The sequence below is a fragment of the Patiria miniata genome, unplaced genomic scaffold (genome assembly GCF_015706575.1).
Source record: "Patiria miniata isolate m_02_andy unplaced genomic scaffold, ASM1570657v1 HiC_scaffold_5, whole genome shotgun sequence".
Lineage (NCBI taxonomy): Eukaryota > Metazoa > Echinodermata > Asteroidea > Valvatida > Asterinidae > Patiria > Patiria miniata.
This window is the reverse complement of record NW_024037072.1, coordinates 25310975-25332874: the sequence shown is the minus strand read 5'-3', so window position 1 is coordinate 25332874 and position 21900 is coordinate 25310975. Positions and strand designations below refer to the sequence as shown.

Here is a 21900-nt window from a genome sequence, read left to right as displayed (position 1 = left end):
CTGCCAAAATCCACCTATTGTGTCATACACAAAAATGTTGGTGTTGGTGACTGCTCAGTATGGAGGTATCCTGAATCCATCAAAATCCTGCAGTACCGCTAGGCTTACAATCCTCAATCCATCAAAATACCCCCGTTTTCAAAATAGAGGTATCCTGAATCCGCTGAAATACTCCAAAACAGGGGTATATTGCTGGATTTAGTATGGTTAGGGTAAAAGAGAAAGCTGCAACTTATTTATAAATAACTTACCTCCTGTCGCATACAGTCTCCTGACTTTAGTGTAGATGCTTTCCGGCCGAAAAATCACAATAGGGATGTTTTTGCGCACACCGCTCCACACAATGTTTATCTGATCACTGCAACAAAATCACATTTTAAAAATAAACAAAAAAATTGAAAGTCTGATTGTAATGGTGGCAATGCACACAGAAATTTCAGCCACAAATTTGATGTGGGAATTTTTGTCACTGATATCAAAATTTGATGTACAGCAATGTTGACAAGAGAATTATGAATTGCAGAAATACAATAATTAAACCATACAAAACACAATCAAAACTTAACAGTTAAAGCAATAAAAATATCAGGTCTCAAAATACCATACCACATTTCTATGTCATGCACATGTATGTGCAGTGAAAAATAACAAACCACTGATGTGAAAATCGCTGCATGATGATATACTGTACACTGTATTGATACAACCTGTAGGTATTTGTTGGTGCATAACTCATCTAATCAGTTGGTAAAATAGCAACCAACATAAACTATTAAGATAACATATTTCCGCCCAGGAAAAAATAAAGGCTTTTTTTTATCACAGTCACATGATATAAATCCCTGTAAGGTACGCCACCAGTTATTCATGGTAGCTTGCCTCACAACTCTTTACTGGAGTTAAAGCTTAAAAGCCATTTTTCTGTATCAGATACGACTGATTGCTTGATTGATGGATTTGCTGCTACATACAAAAATACAACATACATCAGGGGTGTGAGTGACCACTGATAAAAATAGCTGAAAACAGCTAAAAAATGTGTAAAAAAAGCTGAACTTTGGAAATCTCCTATACTTTTGTACACAGCAAGTGAGGGAAAAAAGCTGAAATCCAAAACAAAAAAAGCTGAAATCAGCTTTAAAGCTGAGATTTCACACCCCTGATACATGTAGTAGAAATTCACTTGATTGCTCGCTAAAAACGTACGACGAATTAAGAATTAAACATAAAATTATTAAGGGAATAAATGTGTGCTCCGGAGGTTTTTATCCCGAGCCCATATTTATTCCCATTCATAAATACCTAATCCGTAAAAAAATATCAAATAATTCGTTCAAAAAATCCCGATTTTGTTCAACAAGTTCACTTCATGCTTTTTGAAACATCCCTCTAGCAAAATAATGGAGTGTTCAGCTGGCGAGTAAGATGTAAACAACCCTTTTATGGAGATTGACGCCCGCGTAGCATGTTCTGCGCGATGTCGCGCAGAACGCACCTGGGGCGTTGCGTGTTGAATTTAGAACTATAAAATTCTGACTCGCTGGTAGTGTTGCGCATGCCTACGTGAGGATTGTGAACGTTCAACCAATAAAACGGTAAGAGGCACCGGATTTTTAGGAGTCCACATTTTATTGTGACACTGGAAAAGTGTTTAAGACCAGCTAGCCATGTCTTTATCATCCGTTTAAGACCGGCCACGTGACGGGCTCTCGACCAATTGGAATAGCTAAACTGTCTGAGGTATTTATGAATATTAAATATACACCAATTTCACATGTAAAAACATTTAAAATCTCAAAGAAAAATTGTTTTTAAAAAAATAGCACTACAAACATCGTTTACAAGTTACAACATTATATAACTTGAGTTAAAAACAAGGTGGAAATTACAGTCATTTAAAATTCCCATTTAAGTATCTAACTGCAATATTGTAAAAAGGGCGATTTGATCACTTTGTCCATCCCTCGAGAGATCTGTTTTTGTGTCTCATCATCTGGAAGAGCCCATTTAATAGCAGGATGAGATTCATCTGCAGTTATTGAACGAGGTCATGTCAAAGTTCGCTGTTGGTAGATCTCCTCAGTCGAAGTCATTTGAACACCAATAATCTGCGACACTGTATCAACTACACAACTTTTTTTCCTTTTGCAGTCAACAGTAATGTTCCCGTACCAAACAGTGATAGAGAGAGTGAAAACACTCTCGATGACAGCACGATAAAACATAATAAGAACATCAGTGGCAGTGCTTACACGAAAACTTCTCAAACGGCAAAGAAAATACAACCGCTGCTGAGCCTTTTTCACACAGTAATCAACATGTTCAGCCCATCCCAAAGAATTTGAAAAGGTTTCGCAAGGTTGCCCTGAGGGCAGCTTATTTGCGAACTAGTGAAATTACTGTCAAAACATCGACAAGACATCAGTCTTTCGTCATGAAAGCTTGGTAGGAAAAATATTGAGTGGCTTATGATATTGGAAAAAAAATATATGGGGGGGAGGGAGAGGGGAGGGGGTGGGAGGAGGATGTTGGGAGTTCACTTACTCTGTCTCTTCTTCGTCATCTTCCTCCTCACTCCCGACATCTGATGACTGATCTGTGGCCTCAGTGGTTCGGGTGTCTGCATCTGAAGAATTGCCGCTGTCCGTGTCGGAGTCATTGATGGCTCCTGTGTCACTGCTTCCACATGAATCATCGGAATCGTAATCATCATCGGTTACACTGGAGGCCATGGTCAAATGCTACAGGCAGAGATTGTGAGGGAATCCAGATTTATAACTTTGGACATTTTGTAACTAAGTCAAGCAGAGCTACACAAAACAGGATCGTTCTATTTCGTCACACTCATTTTATGAAGACATAGTTACATGGCATAACTTGCGCAATCATTTTAGGTGGCATAAGTTGTGGTGTAGCAACTGAAAATGACACATTTTACCAGCAAATCGGGACTGTAGTGGAGCCGATATTGCACAACTATATCAAGGTTGATACAATTACAAGGCAGTCACAACTTTGTTTGGTAGTAAATGAATTTCTATCTTAATCGTAACATAATTTTTAGAGTTGCCGAACAATTTCGAAGAAAGTCAGACAAAATAATTTTCAAAATGGCGGGCTGAGGTGATCCAACGACTGTTTTGCAAAAGAAAAAATTCACACACAAACAGCCGTCGTAATTGCTGTTAATATCCTCTTCCAAGATGTTTAAATTATGTTTAAACGTTGACAATGGTTGAGCAGCTACGCCAAGTTTCGTGAAATCAATGGTAGGCCTATGTTTATTGCGCAGCTGCGCAACAAATGTTTTTCGTAAGTCTTACGCATGGCGTAATTTACGCACTTTTTGTGAAATCGGCTGCAGTGCTGGTGTATTATTATTTTTCAAGTTATTTTTCAATCAATCTCAAATTCCATGAAATTCAGTGAGTGACAATCAAACAAAAAAAATATGAATGAGGTTATACTCAAAACAGTGGAATGCTGATACTGTGTTTGTACCCATGATTTCAGCTCTACCTGTATCAATATGTTGCAAACACTAAAACTGATGGAGAAGTGCAACGTCGCTTACAAGGGCCATACCGCAACTGGTTAAGGCAAGTCAACACGGTTTGATTAAAACTGAGGAGAGGTAACTTCCACCTTCCCGTTTCTGTTGCCTTTTTACATTTATGTGTAGATAAAATCAGTTAAAATGAAGTGAAGTTGCACTCAATATAAACTAAATTCGAAATATCAAACAATTACCAAAAGAAAACGATGTTGTGGTTAAAAACACACGATTTCTGGTCGCATTCCTTCACTCACTGGCTTCCATCGGTTGAACGAATGTCGGACACTTCGCCCCATTTCCACGTCGCCCCATGTCACTTCGCCCCTAACCACTTCGCCCCCATCCCCACTTCGCCCCATTTTCACATCGCCCCATCCCCCCTTCGCCCCATCCCCACTTCGCCCCATTCCCACTTCGCCCCATCCCCACTTCGCCCCATCCCCACTTCGCCCCAGCCGTTACATGCAAAAAAAAAAATCTCATCTATTTTTTTGGCTTAAAAAAAAACAATTTCAACAGATTCACTAATTGCCAACCAATGGAAAGAATTAGCCCATCACCAAATGGACAATGCATAACCAACCTCTCAAGCTAGGCTCTCCCCTACCGAGTAAAAAGCTTTGTAAAAGATCCAACTTTGTTCCCAACCCGGCTATACCAACCCGCCTCCCACTTATCTGAGAACGACAATACCTTTGACATCCTAATTTCACTGTTGGAGGAACCAATCTCATCTAAATGAAGTTGTAAGTGTCACATATCAGACAAATTTTGACGGAACATTTTTGTCAAGGCAGTGAGTTCCTTTTAACTCACTGGCCCATACCTACGGATTCTTTTGAATCCAGCGGCTGATGATTTTATTCACAAGCCAATAGGAGAGGTGTCACTGAATGGGATAGAGCCATCATTTCTCTCATCTGTGTCTCGAGCACCTCATCAAAGAGTTTTTTTTTTTTTCTTAAGTTTCTAGAATTGGGAGCATTTATTATCTGGGGTCTTTGGCAGTTATTTGGTCTGCACCCCTTTTTCATACTACATGGGGCGAAGTGGGGATGGGGCGAAGTGGGGATGGGGCGAAGCGGGAATGGGGCGAAGTGGGGATGGGGCGAAGCGGAGATGGGGCGATGTGGGGATGGGGCGAAGTGGGGATTGGGCGAAGTGGTTAGGGGCGAAGTGACATGGGGCGACGTGGAAATGGGGCGAAGCGTCCGACACCCGGTTGAACGTTGTCAGGACAATTCTAACGCTGTGGGCATGCGCACAACGTCGATGACAAGTAAGTTCAATGGGTCAAAAGCAAAAGGCGGTCTCGAACTCGCGCGCTCGCGGCGATATGCGATCGACGTCCTCTTCAATGAAAGCCTACTGTCCTCCGTACGGTGGCCCACAACTGTCACGGCAAAAGCAAAAGCGCCACGGCAAGCGCAAAAGCGCCGCGGCAAGCGCAACAGCGCCGCGGCAAGCGCAACAGCGCCACGGCAAGCGCAAAAGCGCCACGGCAAAAGAAAAAGCGCCACGGCAAAACAAAAAGCGCCGCGGCAAAAGAAAAAGCGCAACGGCAAAACAAAAAGCGCCGCGGCAAGCGCAAAAGCGTCACGGCAAGCGCAAAAGCGCCACGGCAAGCGCAAAAGCGCCACGGCGAAAGCAAAAGCGCCACGGCGAAAGCAAAAGCGCCACGGCGAAAGCAAACTAGCGCCACGGGTTTATTGGGAAGGGGCGTAATCATACATGCCGCTACTACACCAAAAATAAAATGGGAAGGAGAATGGCCGCCACCAGGAATTCTTATTAAGCACAGAATTTAATTCTTTGAGAAGTGATTTTATGGCTGAGAAAATAGCAAGGAAAACCGGTCAGTGAAGCAACGTTCAGGGACTGATAAATCGTCGTGTTGTAGGATGATTCCAAGATTATTCCAAGAGAGTTCCTGCCGTGAATCAGAGTTTATAAAGGAGAGGGAAAGTAGGACTCGCTATATCAGCACCATCAGAGCCGTTCCTCATTTCTTTACATTTCGTGGGATGCAAACAATTACGAGGACGGGAGGCTCTATGAGCTGATGCATTTTTGAAGACATTTTTTTCCCCTTCCAACTAGCATGCAGAGAAGAGTTCCGTTAATTTAAGCCTTTTTTTCACAGGTGTGTATACCAGTGTAGGCACGCAAGTGAGCTGCCCAGAGTGTATGAGTTAATTTTTTTTCTTTTTCAGTATATCATACACATCTAGGAAGTCGATTAAAGCTCTCCTGCAGGGCTGCGGCAGTGGGTGGGTAAGGCTTGTCAACACGTAACTCGCCCGCGGGCCCATTAGGTTAGAAATTCCCAGAGAGCGGGAATTTCAAAACTCTTCGCTGAACGTTGCTTGCACTGACCGGTTTTCCTTGCTATTTTCTCAGCCATAAAATCACTTCTCAATTCATGGTGGCGGCCATACTCCTTTCCATTTAATTTTAGATGTAGTGGCGGCATGTATGATTACGCCCCTTCCCAATAAACATGACTGAGTTGAAGATAACTCACAAATCGAGAAATGGATCGTTCTATTAGACAGTTGCAACGCTTTCGACAGAGGAGGTTAGGTCGTGGATTTCATGTAAGGAACGTAACACAGGCGAAGACTTTGGATATAGAATAAGAAAGAAATAAATTAACTTAAAAAGGGGGGGGGGGTAAGGGAGAGACACTAAACAAAGGAGAAGTGTTATCGTTGAGATGCACAGTTCTAAGCTCTTCTATGAAAATTTGGTGGCTCTGAAAAGAGCCGTTTGCTTTGTTTCGAGTGAATACGGAACTCTTTGATGCCGGAAACAAGCCCTCTTTCTGCCCTGCAGGCTGATTCTGCGAGGATGTGGAAGACTGTCCACAGGGCAACTCATCATCGCTATCGCTAAAGCATCATGAGGTCTTGCTCGGCTTGTTGGTTTCTTGAGCCGGGGGTGGGTGGGCCAATGAGTTCTAGGTTCTGAGTTAATTTCTTTCTTTCTTATTCTATATCCAAACTCTGGGCAGCTCAATTGTGTGCCTACACTGGTATACACACCGGTGAACTCATGGGCGTCGCCAGGATTTTTTTCTAGAGGGGGCAAAACATATTTTCCCCAAAAAATTGTTGTATTTCTGAACAAATTCTCGATTTCTCAGTTTTAGACGGGGGCAGGGACATTTTGCTCCCCCCCAACTCATTCAATTTACACCACTATGACTTCGCGCCTCTTTTTCTTTTCTTTTTTTCTCTTTTTTTCCCCTTCCTTTTTTGTGTGCTATTCGGGGGGGGAGCGCCCCCTTGCCCCCCTCGCGACGCCCATGGGTGAACTAAGTCTCAAATTAACGGAACTCTTCTCTGCATGCTAGTCGGAAGGAAAAAAAACTCTTCAAAACAATGCATCAGCTCACAGAACCTCCCGTCCTCGTAATTGTTTGCATCCCACGAAATGTAAAGAAATGAGGAACGGCCCTGATGGTGCTGATAGTGAGTCCCACTCCTTTATAAACTCTGATTCACGGCAGCAACTCTCTTGGAATAATAATTATCCTACAACAAATTAATATCGACGATTTATTTCCTGACCGGTTTTCCTTGGCCTTGCTATTTTCTCAGCCATAAAATCACTTCTTAAAGAATTAAATTCTGTGCTTAATAAGAATTCCTGGTGGCGGCCATTCTCCTTCCCATTTTATTTTTGATGTAGTAGCGGCATGTTTGATTACGCCCCTTCCCAATAAACCCGTGGCGCTTTTGCTTTCGCCGTGGCGCTTTTGCTTTCGCCGTGGCGCTTTTGCGCTTGCCGTGGCGCTTTTGCGCTTGCCGTGACGCTTTTGCGCTTGCCGCGGCGCTGTTACACTTGCCGCGGCGCTTTTGCGCTTGCCGTGGCGCTTTTGCTTTTGCCGTGACAGTTGTGGGCCACCGTACCTCCGCCCCCCCCCCCCCCCCCGCAATATAATGGGGTTATTCTTTGCATAAGGCTTTTTAGAAGAAGTTCAATTCTTGAAGTCAAATTTTTTTCCAACTTTCCTGAATTTTTACAAATGATAGAGGTTGTTTTTGTTGCTGTTTTTTTTGGCCTAAATGGAAGAAAACGCCATATTTTCGACGGGCCTATGTGGTTTCGGGATGGTGTGGGTTTTTCAAAAAAAATAAGGCGTAATCTTGTTATTACAATTTTTTAACGTAATGCCGCATCCGCAATTCATAATTTTCACCCTCACTTAAAAAATCAAACCCGACCATACTTAAGCACATTTTCCCCGAAAAAAAATACTGAGAAACCCCCCCCCCCCATTCTATAAGAAACTATAGAACTGCATTCGAACAGATACGAACCTGATAAATAAATTAAACAAAACTTGGAAGAAAAAATGAGTACTTTCTTCCAAAAACGGGTAAATGCTTTTTGTATTTTTTATTTAAAAAAATAAAAAGAACGCTTTCGAATGGAATTGATTTTGAATTAAAACAATGGAATTAATCGACTCAACCCTATGATATAATATGTAGTCACCCTCTACAAACGAAAGTATTGCTGCTGATTATTGTGGACAGGTCACATCAGGAGATCTGTCACTGATCTTGTTAATCCAGTGCAACCCGTTCACTAGGTCGAGCCTCCAGCCACTAAGCCGGAAAACCCATGTACTGGTGAGGAGGGTCACTCGGACATTAGAATGAAAATATACTTGAAGGGCGTCGGTTCTACCATGGAGGAATAAGAGCCAACGACGGCCATCAGTCACGCCTGACAGTGCCATGTTGCCTTACCTGGATGACTTGCTCTCTACCAACTAACCCCAGGCATCCCAAATGAGCGAAATAGCACTGAGGCAGAAGGTAACGGTAACCCACTGCCTTGAACTTTTTGCCGAGAATACCTAAGATGACCTGCTTGGACCCTCAGGGCACCCATTCGAGATGCTACTGAGGAAGAGGAGGCGGAGTCTGCAAGGATATCAGGGATGACAATACCCCAAACTCCTGGTCGGAAAGGATACCGGTTTGATGGCAGTACCGTACCACCAACCCGACTCACGTTAACTTGATGTGAATTAGGCCCGGGGATATGTTTCGAACTAGGAATATACGTGAAAACTATCATAAAACTGGAATGTTGGAGCTTTGACTCGAAAAAAAAAGGACATGCAGAGGCTGGATTTACTTGGCCTCTGCGAAACTATATGGAAAGGAGAGGGGTCTTACAAGCCAAACACAAGCACAACGATCCTATACTTGGGCAAAGAAACTGGCCGAAAGAGAGAAAATGGAGTGGCCATAATACTGAAAGGAGCTGCTCAGAAGGCACTCAGCAGCTATCTCAGACCGCTTCTATATGAGATTGCTTGCCAAGCCCAGACCAATAAGTATTTTGCAGGTGTATTGACCCCACTACCATGCAAGACAATGTAGTCACAGAAGAATTCCATGATCAAATGCAAGCAGTCATAGATAACATCAAGAAAGGAGATACATGTATCAATGTGTGGTCATGGGCGATCCCCTTCGCAAACTCTCCCATTCAAAACTTGGTGTTCTGCATGCCTTCTCCAGTCTTGGCATTACATAATGCCAAGACTGGAGAGAGTTCAAGGCGTCGGAGACAGAAATGAGAGCGGGGACACGCAAAGAGATATACATGGAAATCTCCTGGAAACTGTTACAGAAACCAGACATCATGATCAACAAAAGATGGAAGTCAAGCATTGTAGATGCAAAGTCACACCCTGCCTGGCGCCGACAGTGAGCAGGACCACATACTATAGTGGCAGCAAAGATACGGGCAAAACCCCATGTAACACCTAAACGGAGAACAGGTAAACTGAATGTGAAGCTGATAAAGGATCCAGCAATCAAAGCTAGGTTTACATGTGAGGCGGAGGACAGATTCAAGGCAAAGTTTGTCACTCAAGACAAAACCAACAGAGTGTTCAGCATCTTTATGGCTTACAAGAGTCACATCTTGTATGAAACAGCTGAACAGACACGTGGAATACACATGTAGTTAAGAGAACACCCAAATAGCCTTGGATCAGCATAGAAGTTCCAAACCTTACTGGGAATACAGAGCTTGGTATATCTGTAAAGTCAAAAGTTATGTATGACCAAAGCACGGCTCTCCTTGAAACCACTGAAAATGACATAGACAGCTGACATTATCAATAAGTGAACCAGAGATCTACCTGAGGCTGAATGTAAAGAAAACAAAACTCAGTGCAGAAAGGCAGAAGAACATCAGAATACAATGTAGACGGTGAAGCAGTCAACCATCTCAAGTAATCTTGGCTCCACGAAAACCTCCACAACATCCTGTACAGCTGCCACCAAAGTAAGATTGCAATGGCCAAGGGAAGGACGATATACTTCCAGGGAATATGGAATGATCGGAGTTTGACAACAACTGTCACTAACACTTGTGTGGAGTGTTTTCTGTATGGTCTTGTTATGAGGGGTGGACTCTGACAAGAGCGGATGAAAACCGGGTGATGGTTGCTAAAATGTGGATTTTGAGAACGCTTGGCATCAAATGGAAAGAGAAGGGGCAAGCAGAATACATGCAGGAACTACGAGTGGTGTGCAGCTACTTGTGAAAAGGAAACTCACCAGCATGACCGGGGATTCAGCTCCTCACCGTACCGCTTCGGTCATAATCATCAGAGGCAGCGGACGGTTTATTGACTCTCCAGCTCATACAAGAAATGGCAGAGGGAACAAAAAGGAGCTGGGGTCGTTAAAAGAAACGACGGTTTTGTCATCGTTTGACAACATCAAAGAATGGACAGGAACTGAGCTTTGCACAAGGCGAGCGTCTCGGGACATAACAGCTTGATACCAAAAGACGGCTCTCAACCGAGGCTGCTGCAGTGGCCAGCGACATAATTCAGCCAAGTCAAGGGGCCTTTATATTTATGGCCCGCGGATTTTTTTATTTGATCGTTCAGGTTTTAATGTGTTTTTTTAAAATCATTTACAAGCCTTGAGCATGGAGGAAGAAACACAAACCTTCCTCCATATCCCTAGAGGCTCATCAGTGTGACCTTTTTTTTATTGACAAGTAATTTTGGATGATCGTCGTACGAGCGCGAACATGCACAGCGCCCTCAATATTGCGAGGTTGGGCGCGATCAGTGAATCTGCGCGATCAATCAATCGCGCTAATCCATTCATTGGCTGCGCGATTGATAGATGGCGCAAACTCTGCCAGGTGTTGATGTCTGGCGCGGCGGCGCGCGATCTAGCGATGCTTGCTTAGACTATGGTGGTGTACCCTAACGTGGCGCACTTCGAAGCATACCCAAATTTCCTCGTGTAGTGTTGCCAAACCTCTTTGTTGACAAACCTCAAATTCATGCAGTGAAATACTGGTACTTTTACCTTATTAATGCTTGCTGTTTAACCTCTGTGAACAATTTCGGTTTCATAAAATTTAAGCCGAAATTAAAAAACGGTGGCGTCCGGAAATTGGGCACAATTTGGCGGAGTGTTCCCTAACGTGGCGCACTTAAATAAATCTCGGGAAATTCCAAATTAACATTTAAGAATTTCTGAAAACTTGATAAATTCTGATAAATCATTATTATCTCTACTTACATACCCAGCCAGATGTTTGTCACAAAATTATTTTCTTATTTTTCGGGGCATTTTCAAAGGGTTCACTTTGCACTTGAAAATAAAATCGGAAAATCACGCCAAAATAAGTTTTTCTTTTAACTTTGTAGCGGGTAAATAAATTCGCGATTTATGAACGGGAGTGTTTATAACTTGATGAAATTTCACTTTCTGTGAAATTTCAGTTAAAACTTTTGCTCTAGCTAGGCGCTACAGGCGAAAAATCAAAGTGCGCCACGTTAGGGGGCGCGCCACGTTAGGGTACATCAACAATATTTCACGTGTTAACTTGGCGCGATTGTCTGATCGCTCACATCCACTGATGTCGAGAATTTGCACAAGAAATGGCGGTAGCGACTGCGGCAAATTTGAAAACTGTAATACTTAACCCTTTACGGAGGCACAGTGCAAGTGTAATTTTTCTCCACGGTTCAGGTATGCAGCATATACAGAAACCTATCTATGCATTTATAGCGCAACGGATAGGGCTTTTCCGCTTAGCCTATTTTTTTGCCAATGTGCAGTAGGCCTAGTATTAATATATTATTAAAAATGTAAATTATATTTTGTCAATGTCATGTTTGTGTTCAAAGTCCATAAAAAGTGGATAGTGGATATTTTGCCGGAGGTAATGACGGCAAACTAACGATTACTAAAGGTTTGCCGGCGGCAATCCATATCAACAGAGGGCGCTGTACTCTTTAAAATAGGGCTGAATTATAAGATGTATTAAATTCCCACCAAAAGTTGTAGCACGTTTGGTGTAATGGTTAAGCCAAGGCTCTAGTAGGCGGGATGTATTAAATTGCGTCATGGAACTTTTAGTTCCGGCGTCATGGAACTTTTAGTTCTGTTGCCGTGTACCAAGTGATGATGATGATGACTCGCGTTCGATTCCGACCGCACCACATTTTAAAGGTTTTTTTTCTCATCCCCAAATAAATAAGAATATTCTTCTTTTATTATTTTAACATGTCTCAAACATTTTTTGCAGAGTATTACATTTTCTTTTTCAGATTTGTGGCTCTGGATGGAGGATTTTTTTTAAAAGGGAAATAAAGTCTGAAATTATAAAATGGTCTGAATCCCATCTTGTGAATACGAGGTAACAACGATAATTTTGGCATGGAGCCAGACTAAAACTTGTCACCGGAAAATGTTTTAGTACAAAAAAACAGTAACTGCGCATGTTCAGTGCATATCCGGCAAACTAACGTTTACTAAAGGTTTGCCGTCTCCGGCAAAATATACACTGCCTAAAAAGTGATAGGGCCTATATTGAGCTTGTATAACCAACATATATAAAATAAAAATAAAAAATTAGTTGATGGCGTCATGTTTACGTCACTTCGGATTTGGCATATGATGACGTCACATTTGACGTCATCTTGTCAGGGATAACACTTGTCAATGGCAATGCACATTGTTTTTGTCCTCTTTGTACACATGTTGTACCTAGGCCTATCTCATTGACTGACTGACAGACTTGACTGTAGTGTTAGTTGTGAGCCGGCTGGGCAGTGATATATTGTTGATGTACCCTAACGTGGCGCGGCCCCTAACGTGGCGCACTTTGATTTTTCGCCTGTAGCGCCTAGCTAGAGCAAAAGTTTTAACTGAAATTTCACAGAAATAAAAATTTCATCAAGTTCTAAACACTCCCGTTCATAAATTGCGAGTTTATTTACCCGCTAGGCCTACAAAGTTAAAAGAAAAAATTATTTTGGCGTGATTTTCCGATTTTATTTTCAAGTGCAAAGTGAAACCTTTGAAAATGCCCCGAAAAATAAGAAAATAATTTTCTGACAAACATCTGGCTGGGTATGTAAGTAGAAATAATAATGATTTATCAGAATTTGTCAAGTTTACAGAAATTCTTAAATGTTAATTTGGAATTTTCCGAGATTTATTTAAGTGCGCCACGTTGGGGAACACTCTGCCAATTTGTGCCCAATTTCCAGACACCACCTTTTTTTTAATTTCGGCTTAAATTTTATGAAACCGAAATTGTTCACGGAGGTTAAATAGCAAGCATTAATAAGGTAAAAGTACCAGTATTTCACCGCATGAATTTGAGGTTTGTCAACAAAGAGGTTTGGCAACACTACACGAGGAAAGTTGGGTAAGCTTCGAAGTGCGCCACGTTAGGGAACACGACTATACGCCAATTGTGTAGACCAGATGCATAATGAACAAAAAAACCTTGGAACCAGCTGAAAAATACACTAATAATCCCTCAAAAAAAAATCAATTTTTATTGGTACCTCCGACACCATGGTCTTCCTAGCCGATTTCTACTTCAGCAAAATAGTTGGATGAATAATTGCTTTTTTGAAAATCATTGTACTAATTGAATATCGGAATTAAATCCACTTTATGATTATGACTTTTATTATGCACACTGTTAACTTGTCCTAAATGTATGCCCGACACCGTGTGAAACTGCCGTACTGTCATGGTGTGTCATTTATTTGGTGCTCTCTTCTTTTTCTTGGCTTCAGGAGATACAGCCGAGGGTGTGCTGGGATGGATCAGGTCGCTGGTTCAAGACGACTTCAGGATCCCGCACGTTAAAACCATCTTCCCTACTGCTCCAGCAAGGTGCGAGGTATATCAGTTGCACTCTGACTGTATTAGCGCATTTTAGATCAAATCAAATCCGAAAGAATCTTTGTCTGAATGGTGCCACTGTAGGCCTACCGCCATTCAGATGAAGAAGAGGCAAAGGCAGAAGGCATCTGATGCTCCATCTTTAAGAAACTATAGGCTTACTTTCGGTTTCTGTGATCGCATGCGTGGCTCGAACATTGGCCGCATCAGTCACAAACGCAGTTGCCAGAGGTTCGTGTCAACCTCCGAATAGAGTTTTTTGCACTCCTCCTGCCACCACTGTCTGTTTAGATGCGCGGAACCATACTGATACTGAAATCCATTAAACTATTCTTATTTGTCTTGTTGTCTCCATTTGTAATTTGTGCATTTTGTTTGTTTGAAGCAACAAAAGTGCTCAGAATCTGAAGAAGGGTACTGAACAACTAACCTGATGAAGTTTCAGCTCAGCTTCAGCTGTATATTCCGAGAAAAACAGCATTCTAGGATCTCAATTTCAAATCAAAAGTTGCTGAATCATGTTTTGAATTGGGCCTGAATTCAGCGTCCGAGACACGTTCTGAGCTACGCGATGTCATGCACTGATCCAACGAATTATAGCAACCGCGTTGGCGTCATGCCAATGCTTGCGCACGCTTCGCCGAATAACAAAACGAACTACTCATTCAAATTTCCTACGGTGCGTCTTAAGAAGCACCGTTGGAAAGGTCTTCTTTCATTGATTACTTCAAAATGACAGCTTGTCAGAGAGAATAATTTCACAGGGAGTTTAGTCCCCTTACTATCTTTCAACCAAGCATGTTTTTCAACAATAATAGCCAGGTACTTTTCGGAGAGCTGCAAATGATGAACTATAGCTTTAAGCTCTCTGCTGCTGATGTAACTTTGTTGCTAGAGAACATCTGTGTGTCGTGGGGAACTCCATTCAAATCGTATTGGACCAACACTACAATTTCGATCACCGTGAAATTGGAAACATTTATGTATTTTAACTTCTTAAAACATAAATTTAATTATGAAGGGGTTAATTTGTCACATTATCACATTTATGCTGATGTATCAGTCTCTTATTATGGTGAAATTGCAAACTGTACATGCCTACATACATGTATACGTTCTACTCTTACACCCATATGTATTCAATTTACTTTATTCATCTTTGTCCGGCAGCTATTTCTTCTGAAAGTGTCAGATGCAGTAATTAAGTTCTTTCGGGTGGCCTGGTTGCAAATCTTTTTTCCCCAAAACGACATCCGTTTCCCATCTTCTGATTGGTCCATTGCATGCATATCTAATGCCTTGTTCTCCAAAACACAAACCCAAGATAGGCTTAGCGTCTTGTGAGAAATGTTTCTTCCTCGCTTTAGTTATTTAAAAGGTAAAATGAGTAGAAGTGAAAAATGCTCACTGAGATTCGAATGCGGTTGACCTGCTTAGAAGTCAGGACTACTTCCAACCAGTCCACGAATCAGCTGCCAATCGTCGGTGATTTTAAACACTATTATTCCTTGGTATATACATGTAACTTATTCTCTAAAGCCCTGAACAATCATGAATATGCATAAGCAGTGAGAGTGCCAGCTCTTTTGATATTGTCCGATCTCGTTTGAAAAAAAAAAAACATGGCCCGGTGACATCAGGATTGTGTTTCAGGCAAAATAAAAAAATGGTCATTGTTGACATTTGCTGTACAATGTATCTTTATAAAACCATTGACTTAATTTCACAAGATCTATTTATTTTTTTGCCGGGACGAAAAATGTTGCCGACACTCTTCGGTGTATACAAACATTCAGTGTGACAGTTTACAGATCTCTAAAGAAAAGAAATATTTATTCTTGGAGTTCCAAATTGCATTTATGTTGAGGCTGTATTTTCTATTTTGTTTTCAGTCTGAGTGATAAAAAAAAATAAAAGTACACAATGTAATTAGAACGTATTAGACTAGCAAGGTTCCATGCAAAGTAAATGCCGGTCCATACTCTATAATTATACCTCACAAATTGTAGTGTGAAGCAAATTCGTTTGGAAAACAGTGAATATTACAGTGAAGCTATCACTGTTGACGTCAAGAAATCTGCTTCGCCTTAACTTGGGCATGAAGTACGAACTGGTCTTAATGTTATTCAACATCCATCAAAATCAAGGAAACTGAGGTGTTAGATTTTGGGCAGATTTGAGAGGATGATTGTGAGATTTTAAAAAGCCGTTTCTATGTTTGCATTCTGACAGGCGCTACACGCCAGCCGGGGGTGCGCTGAGTACCGTATGGTATGACAGAACGCGGATCGCCCCAAACGTCCCTGAGCTGTTGGAGACCATCGATCCTGTCTGCGAGCAGTTGGGACGACTGATAGACGATGAAGTGGCCAGGGGAATCCCAAAAAATCGAATCGTCATTGGTAGGTCAGAATTTGTGCAGAGGTGTAAACTAAGGTTTTATTATGCAAGGGAGTGCATGATAGGGGATCCTCATTTGGGGTGGGGGTGGGGGTGGGGGGAGGTAGTCGGAGTATCGCCTGTTATCCACGGAGCCAGGTCTCCTGTATAACATCTGATATGTCAAAGCATGCAGATTTATGTGATCTCGTGCTTCAGCCAATCAGAGTCGACTTTACTAAATCGCGGTCAGAGCATACTGACCGGAACGTCGAGTTTATACCTCTGGTTCTTTTCAGAACCATTCTCTTAGTTGAGAAATTATTCGCACATGGTGTTTCCGCAAACCTTTCATTATTTAGTATCTCCACCATGCAAAGCCTCAAATCTTTTTTTTTAAATTCATGTATATGACGTGACAACGGGTGAATGATCGAAGACCCGTTATAGAAAGCACCCGCTGATTGGTCAAAATCTAGAGGTCAAGATGCTGTTGTCCTGCATAATTAATCAGCGAATCTGCTCAAATGTTATAGACCATGGCTTTTGCAATGGTCTATTACATAGACTAGGGGGGAGGGGGCACTCAGCTATGAACAGGATCTGCTCAGTCCAAGGAATACCAACAATAGCAAACTGCATCATCCAACAGAGTCTTATTTTTCTTCCCCAATCAACAGGGTTCAACAACTTGCTGGCTGTCGAGTATATCTTGTTCAATTCAGGAGGGCGTTAATTGTTATGGAGAATATCGACTCATAACTGTGCCTGCTGGATATATAGCAAGTGGATATATCAGCTTGCAAATAAATGTATTTAATCAAATTTTTTGTAGTTGAAAGAAATTGAAGTAGACAATTTGTGGAGGAACCAAATAGTAAGAAAGGGAATGTGATACTGAGGAACTTGTAAAACTTAAATAACTTGTGTTTCCGGCTTAATGATGTTGTTTAAAAATAAAAGGTTCACATGTGAATGAGCAAGTTATTTTACCTGAATGTATTTTGGGGGGCAGTATTCGTCTTATTTGCGTTCATGGTGTCTGAAAGAGGTGCAAGCCAAAAAAAAATAAACAAAAGGAAAATAGAAAAAAAGGTAAAGTCAATGTTGTATTGTTCTTTTTGCCTGACAAGTGGGTTCTTTCCCCCCCCCCTTTCCCCGCCCATGTAATAGACTTTGGTGAATGCTATGGTCTACAGTGATATGTGAGCAGATTTGCTGATTATTTATGCAAGACAAACACCTCTTGACCTCTACATTTTGCCCAATCAGCGAGCACTTTCTGTATCGGGTCTTCGGTCATTCACCCATTGCATGTCATAGACAATGGATTAAAAATAAACCTGTGTCACGTGCTCTGTATCATTTTACACGATATGCGCCCGGCTGTTGTATGACGAAACACTGCATTCGAATTGACCAATCAAACCATTTAGTCCTGATTTGGGAAAGAAATGATGTCACGGTTTAGTAAAGTTGACTCCCATTGGCTGAGGCGCGAGATCCCATAAATCTGCATGCTTTGACATATCAGACGTTATACAGGAGGCTTGGCTCCGTAGATAACAGGTGATACTCAGACTACCCCTCCCACCACCCCCATTCCCCCCCCCCCCCAACCCCCCCCCCCCCCTAAAAAAAAAATTGAAAGTTTTGGTGACACAATGTTTGCTTGCAATCCTACGGTTACACCTCTATGTTCCGACACCCCTATGTTCCGACTGCACATATTCCTATTCCTAACCCTAACCCTAACCCTAACCCTAACCCTAACCCTAACCGGGAGTAACACAATCTAGGTTGTCGGAACATAGGGGTGTCGGAACATAGAGCAGTCACCAATCCTACAATTTACAATGATACACTTTTCTGTTGTATAGGGGGCTTTTCCATGGGTGGAGGGATGGCCATGCATTTAGCCTACCGCTTCCATCATGATGTGGCGGGTGTGTTTGCTCTATCCAGTTTTCTCAACCAGGACTCTGTTGTTTACAAAGTGAGTAAAAGAATTCATTTCTTCCCCCGTCTAAAAGACTCTTCTGTGGTCGAAACATCGTACAAAATATAACGGAACATTGCCAGATGTCGAATGTGTAACCAACATACATAATTATAGGTATGGTTTGAGAAATGCACCCTTTTACTTTAAATGAGACATCAAATGTTCAAATGCGAAACTTTTGACAGAGTTAGTTATGAGTAATTTTCCAAGAGAGGTCCAATTGACCATGGGACCAAGTTTTCAATTTTAGCCGTTCGGACAACGGTAGCCTAATTGCCTCTGTGTGGATAATTGCCTGGCCTACAAAAAGAATGTGTTGAGCGAGTAAACACAATTCTAAACACTTTCTTGCTTTCAGCTTGTAAACATGTTTACATGCTAAACGTTTTTAGTATGAGTTGATAGCAAGAAAGTGTTCCTAAAAATTACAGCAAAAGCAAATGTTGTATTATTATTACCTTTAAAAGTGAGCCAAGTCAGTTTTCCTTTGTGAAGTATTGGATGGAATCTGTTAGTATACAAATAATGAATGTTTGTGAGTGCAATGGTAAGAATAATTTCATGAAGTGACAGATGAAATGTTCCATTCCACGAGGCGAAGCCGAGTGGAATGGAACATTTCATCTGTCACCGAATGAAATTATTCTTTCTATTACACGAACGTGAAACATTCAATATTTGTTTTATATAACGCCTGAATAAATCCTCGTCATCTGATTGGTTGACTTTTAATAGCTAATTCATTCAAGTTAAAAAATGTTTACAAGTTTGACAAGTTCAGAGTTATCATATTTAATTTATGCAAACTGTTCCAACAGGTTGAGAACTGTCATATTCAATTTTCTCAATGTAAAACTTTTCCATAAGTTTAGAACTTAAACAGTTTAATAAGTCCATAACTTTTATTGCCAATTTAACCACCACAGCGCCACCTTCGGCAACATGTGCAGTGACAGTGCAATGGTACTTCTAATCACAGTGCAATAGTACTTCCATTGCACTGTGCGCTGCGCGCCACGCGCGCCGTGCATTGGTACGAATAATTCAAGACATGTGATCAACGATCGACCAATCAGATGATGGGGATTTATTCAGGTGTTGTATAAAGAAGAATGCGCAAATAAATGAGCAATAACTGGAGCCATATCAAATCCTTTGTGGTCAAAAGGACCCCATGTCCGGCCGAAAGCGCACAGCCAGATGACCTTGGACATAGAGATAACAGCTCCCGGGCTCTGTGTACATGCATGCACGTGTACAATAAACAGACCCTACGCACACAGCCATGAGCAACGGCAAATTTTATTGGAGTTTAGATGAACAATTCTTTTGTAAATGAATACGGGCGAGCCTTAACCTCAACCAATCACAATAAGGGTTATATTGTAAGAAAGCTGACGAGACGAAGAAAAATGGCTCGAGAGAACTAAGCTCCCAGGTGGCGCTATTGAACGTTGTGATGATATAAATGGACCAGTTCTTGGCTGAACGCATGGTTTACACACAAAACTGGGAGATTTTTGACTAAAAATGCAGTGTTCAACATAATTTTGGCGAGGGAAAATCAGTGTTTTATTCAGTTTTTCTTTCACTTTCTGAAACTATATATTGTTAGGGTCATACTGTAGTAAGAACTAAGGTATACTCTGTCGAATAATGAAGTGGCGGCGATAGATGCGAAAAAAGGCCTGTTTTTGCCGTGTTCTCTCATAGAGGTTGCACATAAAAAACCTGCCCGTTGGGTTAGTTCCTCAAAGGAATCCATATGTTGAACCCCAAGGTACCCTGTTAAACCTTGTGTAAACCTTGTAATTCCCCTAAGGTAAACATTGAGTTACTGCCTGTTAAATATTGCATTCTCCCTCTTGCTGTTCGTTGTGCAGGTTGTGAGCTCCAAGCCGAGCCTGCCACCTCTGTTTGCCTGCCAGGGCCTGAGGGACCCATTGGTTTTGAGCGACTGGAGCAAAGAGACGGTCAAGCAGCTCTCTGACTGCGGGGTAGGGTGTGAATTTCACACCTTCCCAGAACTTTACCATGAGATGAATGCCAAAGAGCTCCATATGCTCACAGACTGGATAAAGAAACGGGTACCGAGCGAAAGCTGATGATTTATACTATACCTCATACATATGATCGACGGGCGAATTCTCACTGGTCCATTCACCACTGGTCCATTTACCAAGGGCGAATGTGTTCAGTGTAAATACGCATATGTAGTGGACTATCGAACGGGTTACCTGTGCGATGGTCCACTACTCATGAGCTTGATGAAGCAATCGTGGAACAATTGCACAGGTGTTGTACGCACATCATCCAAGCTACACATCGTCCAAGCTCAAGCTCTTTTTTTTTTTATGTGACATCGCAATAAAGGCAGGCAATGAGTACACCACCATCTTTTCCTAAAAAAAAACATTGGTTAAAGTGGTTAGAAATTGCCTCGCACCACAGAGCATCTAGAATCCAAAAATTTTTCGGGGCCCCGAACCCCACGCCGTAATTTGTTTCACCCACTTTTTTGGGGGACCAAATTTTTTTTTTGGCCCCCCCCAAAAATTGTGTTCTGGATCCGCCCTTGTCCAAGCTACACATGCAAAGAAAGTGGCTCACGTAAATGTTAATCAGCGTTCTCCCAAGCTCAGTGATGCCGAACTGGACAATATCATGGACAACAATGATGCCTCCTTTACTAAAACTTTTCTGAGGTTGAGCAATATTCTTCTTGTCAGCTGGACAACTTTTGCGCCGTGGTGTGTACTGCAAAGGGAAAATTTGGCAACTGAATCTGTATAAGGGATGGTAAAACATATATAATATGGTTTATTTCATTTCGGGTGAATAGTCAATATTAGCTCCCCTCGGTTTTGGAATTTGACAAACTAGATTAACTTCCAATGCCTCGGGGAGCTAATATTGACTATCCACCCTCAAACCATGTTATATTTGTATAATGTTACGGCCACACAATGGAAAAGGGGTACCAGACGTTCACATAACAACATCGGAATCTGGAATCAGCTAGAAATCTTAGGCTGTGACCAGAACAGTCTTCCAGAGCTATGGTCACGTCTGTTAGCAGCATTTTCCCACAGAATGGGTGAAGAGACCTAGACAATGGCTCTAGACAAGCAATTTGGGCCAAGTTCGCGCATGGACTATAGTTGACCAATGGTTAACTAACGTTTGCCCGAACTCTGTCTAGTCGTCGGTGGTTGACTACGCTAGTCGACTATTTGGAACCAGCCTACTGGGGTTGGTTGCTTCGCTGGTAACCAATAGCCGCGCGCATTCATAACGCAAGCAGAGAGCCAGGATCCAGAAGTTTTGCGATGACATTTTGACCAGCGTTTGACTAGAGACGTTCGCACGATGCTATCAGTGCGCAGGCGTAAGGTACGTCACAAATCAACCACTAGTCGACTAATGGTCCTTGCCCGAACTTGGCCTTAGATGATGGTTTACCCACAAGTATATGAGACAGATCCGAGTGATAAATGCCAAAGGGTATATGCAGAAGTTTGCAAACTTGTTTCATTGCCCAAAAGTGTACATTTAATTATTTTTGTATTTTCGGTTGGGAAAAGGACTTCTCAAAAGGCAGCACACAATGGTTTATCATCTGATTCTCAGTTTTTTTGCACGGTTCAGAAGCTTTTTGGCAACGCCTAACTCAAACTTAACTTCAAAGGACTAGCTACTTCATTTGCCATTGGTTTTTGCAACTCCCTCCTTTTTTTTGTGGTGGCGTGAGGGGC

At 41.9% G+C, this 21900-nt stretch overlaps 2 protein-coding genes across 2 annotated transcripts in view; one reads left to right on the top strand and one right to left on the bottom strand.

Annotated features, from left to right (window-relative positions):
* Nucleotides 1–3840, bottom strand: part of LOC119740622 (tubulin polyglutamylase TTLL5-like) — a 98447-nt gene extending 94607 nt beyond the window's left edge. The window contains 3 exon segments of the mRNA XM_038215983.1: nt 252–358; nt 2545–2741; nt 3751–3840. Of these exon segments, the coding sequence (XP_038071911.1) occupies nt 252–358; nt 2545–2732 (295 nt within the window). The 5' untranslated portion in view covers nt 2733–2741; nt 3751–3840.
* A 7638-nt stretch (nt 3841–11478) lies between these two features.
* On the top strand, nt 11479–20557 carry LOC119742043 (lysophospholipase-like protein 1). The gene is made up of 5 exons (XM_038218060.1): nt 11479–11589; nt 13656–13755; nt 15997–16166; nt 18024–18139; nt 20029–20557. The coding sequence occupies exons 1-5, from the start codon at nt 11499–11501 to the stop codon at nt 20248–20250; spliced, it is 699 nt and encodes a 232-aa protein (XP_038073988.1). The 5' UTR covers nt 11479–11498; the 3' UTR covers nt 20251–20557.
* Nucleotides 20558–21900: the final 1343 nt, after the last annotated feature.

Coding starts and splice junctions, on each gene's coding strand:
- LOC119742043 (XM_038218060.1), top strand. CDS start 11,499: ATGGCGGTAGCGACTGCGGCAAATTTGAAAACTGTAATACTTAACCCT. Junction 11,590..13,655: donor AATTTTTCTCCACGGTTCAG/GTATGCAGCATA, acceptor TCTTGGCTTCAG/GAGATACAGCCGAGGGTGTG. Junction 13,756..15,996: donor TTCCCTACTGCTCCAGCAAG/GTGCGAGGTATA, acceptor GCATTCTGACAG/GCGCTACACGCCAGCCGGGG.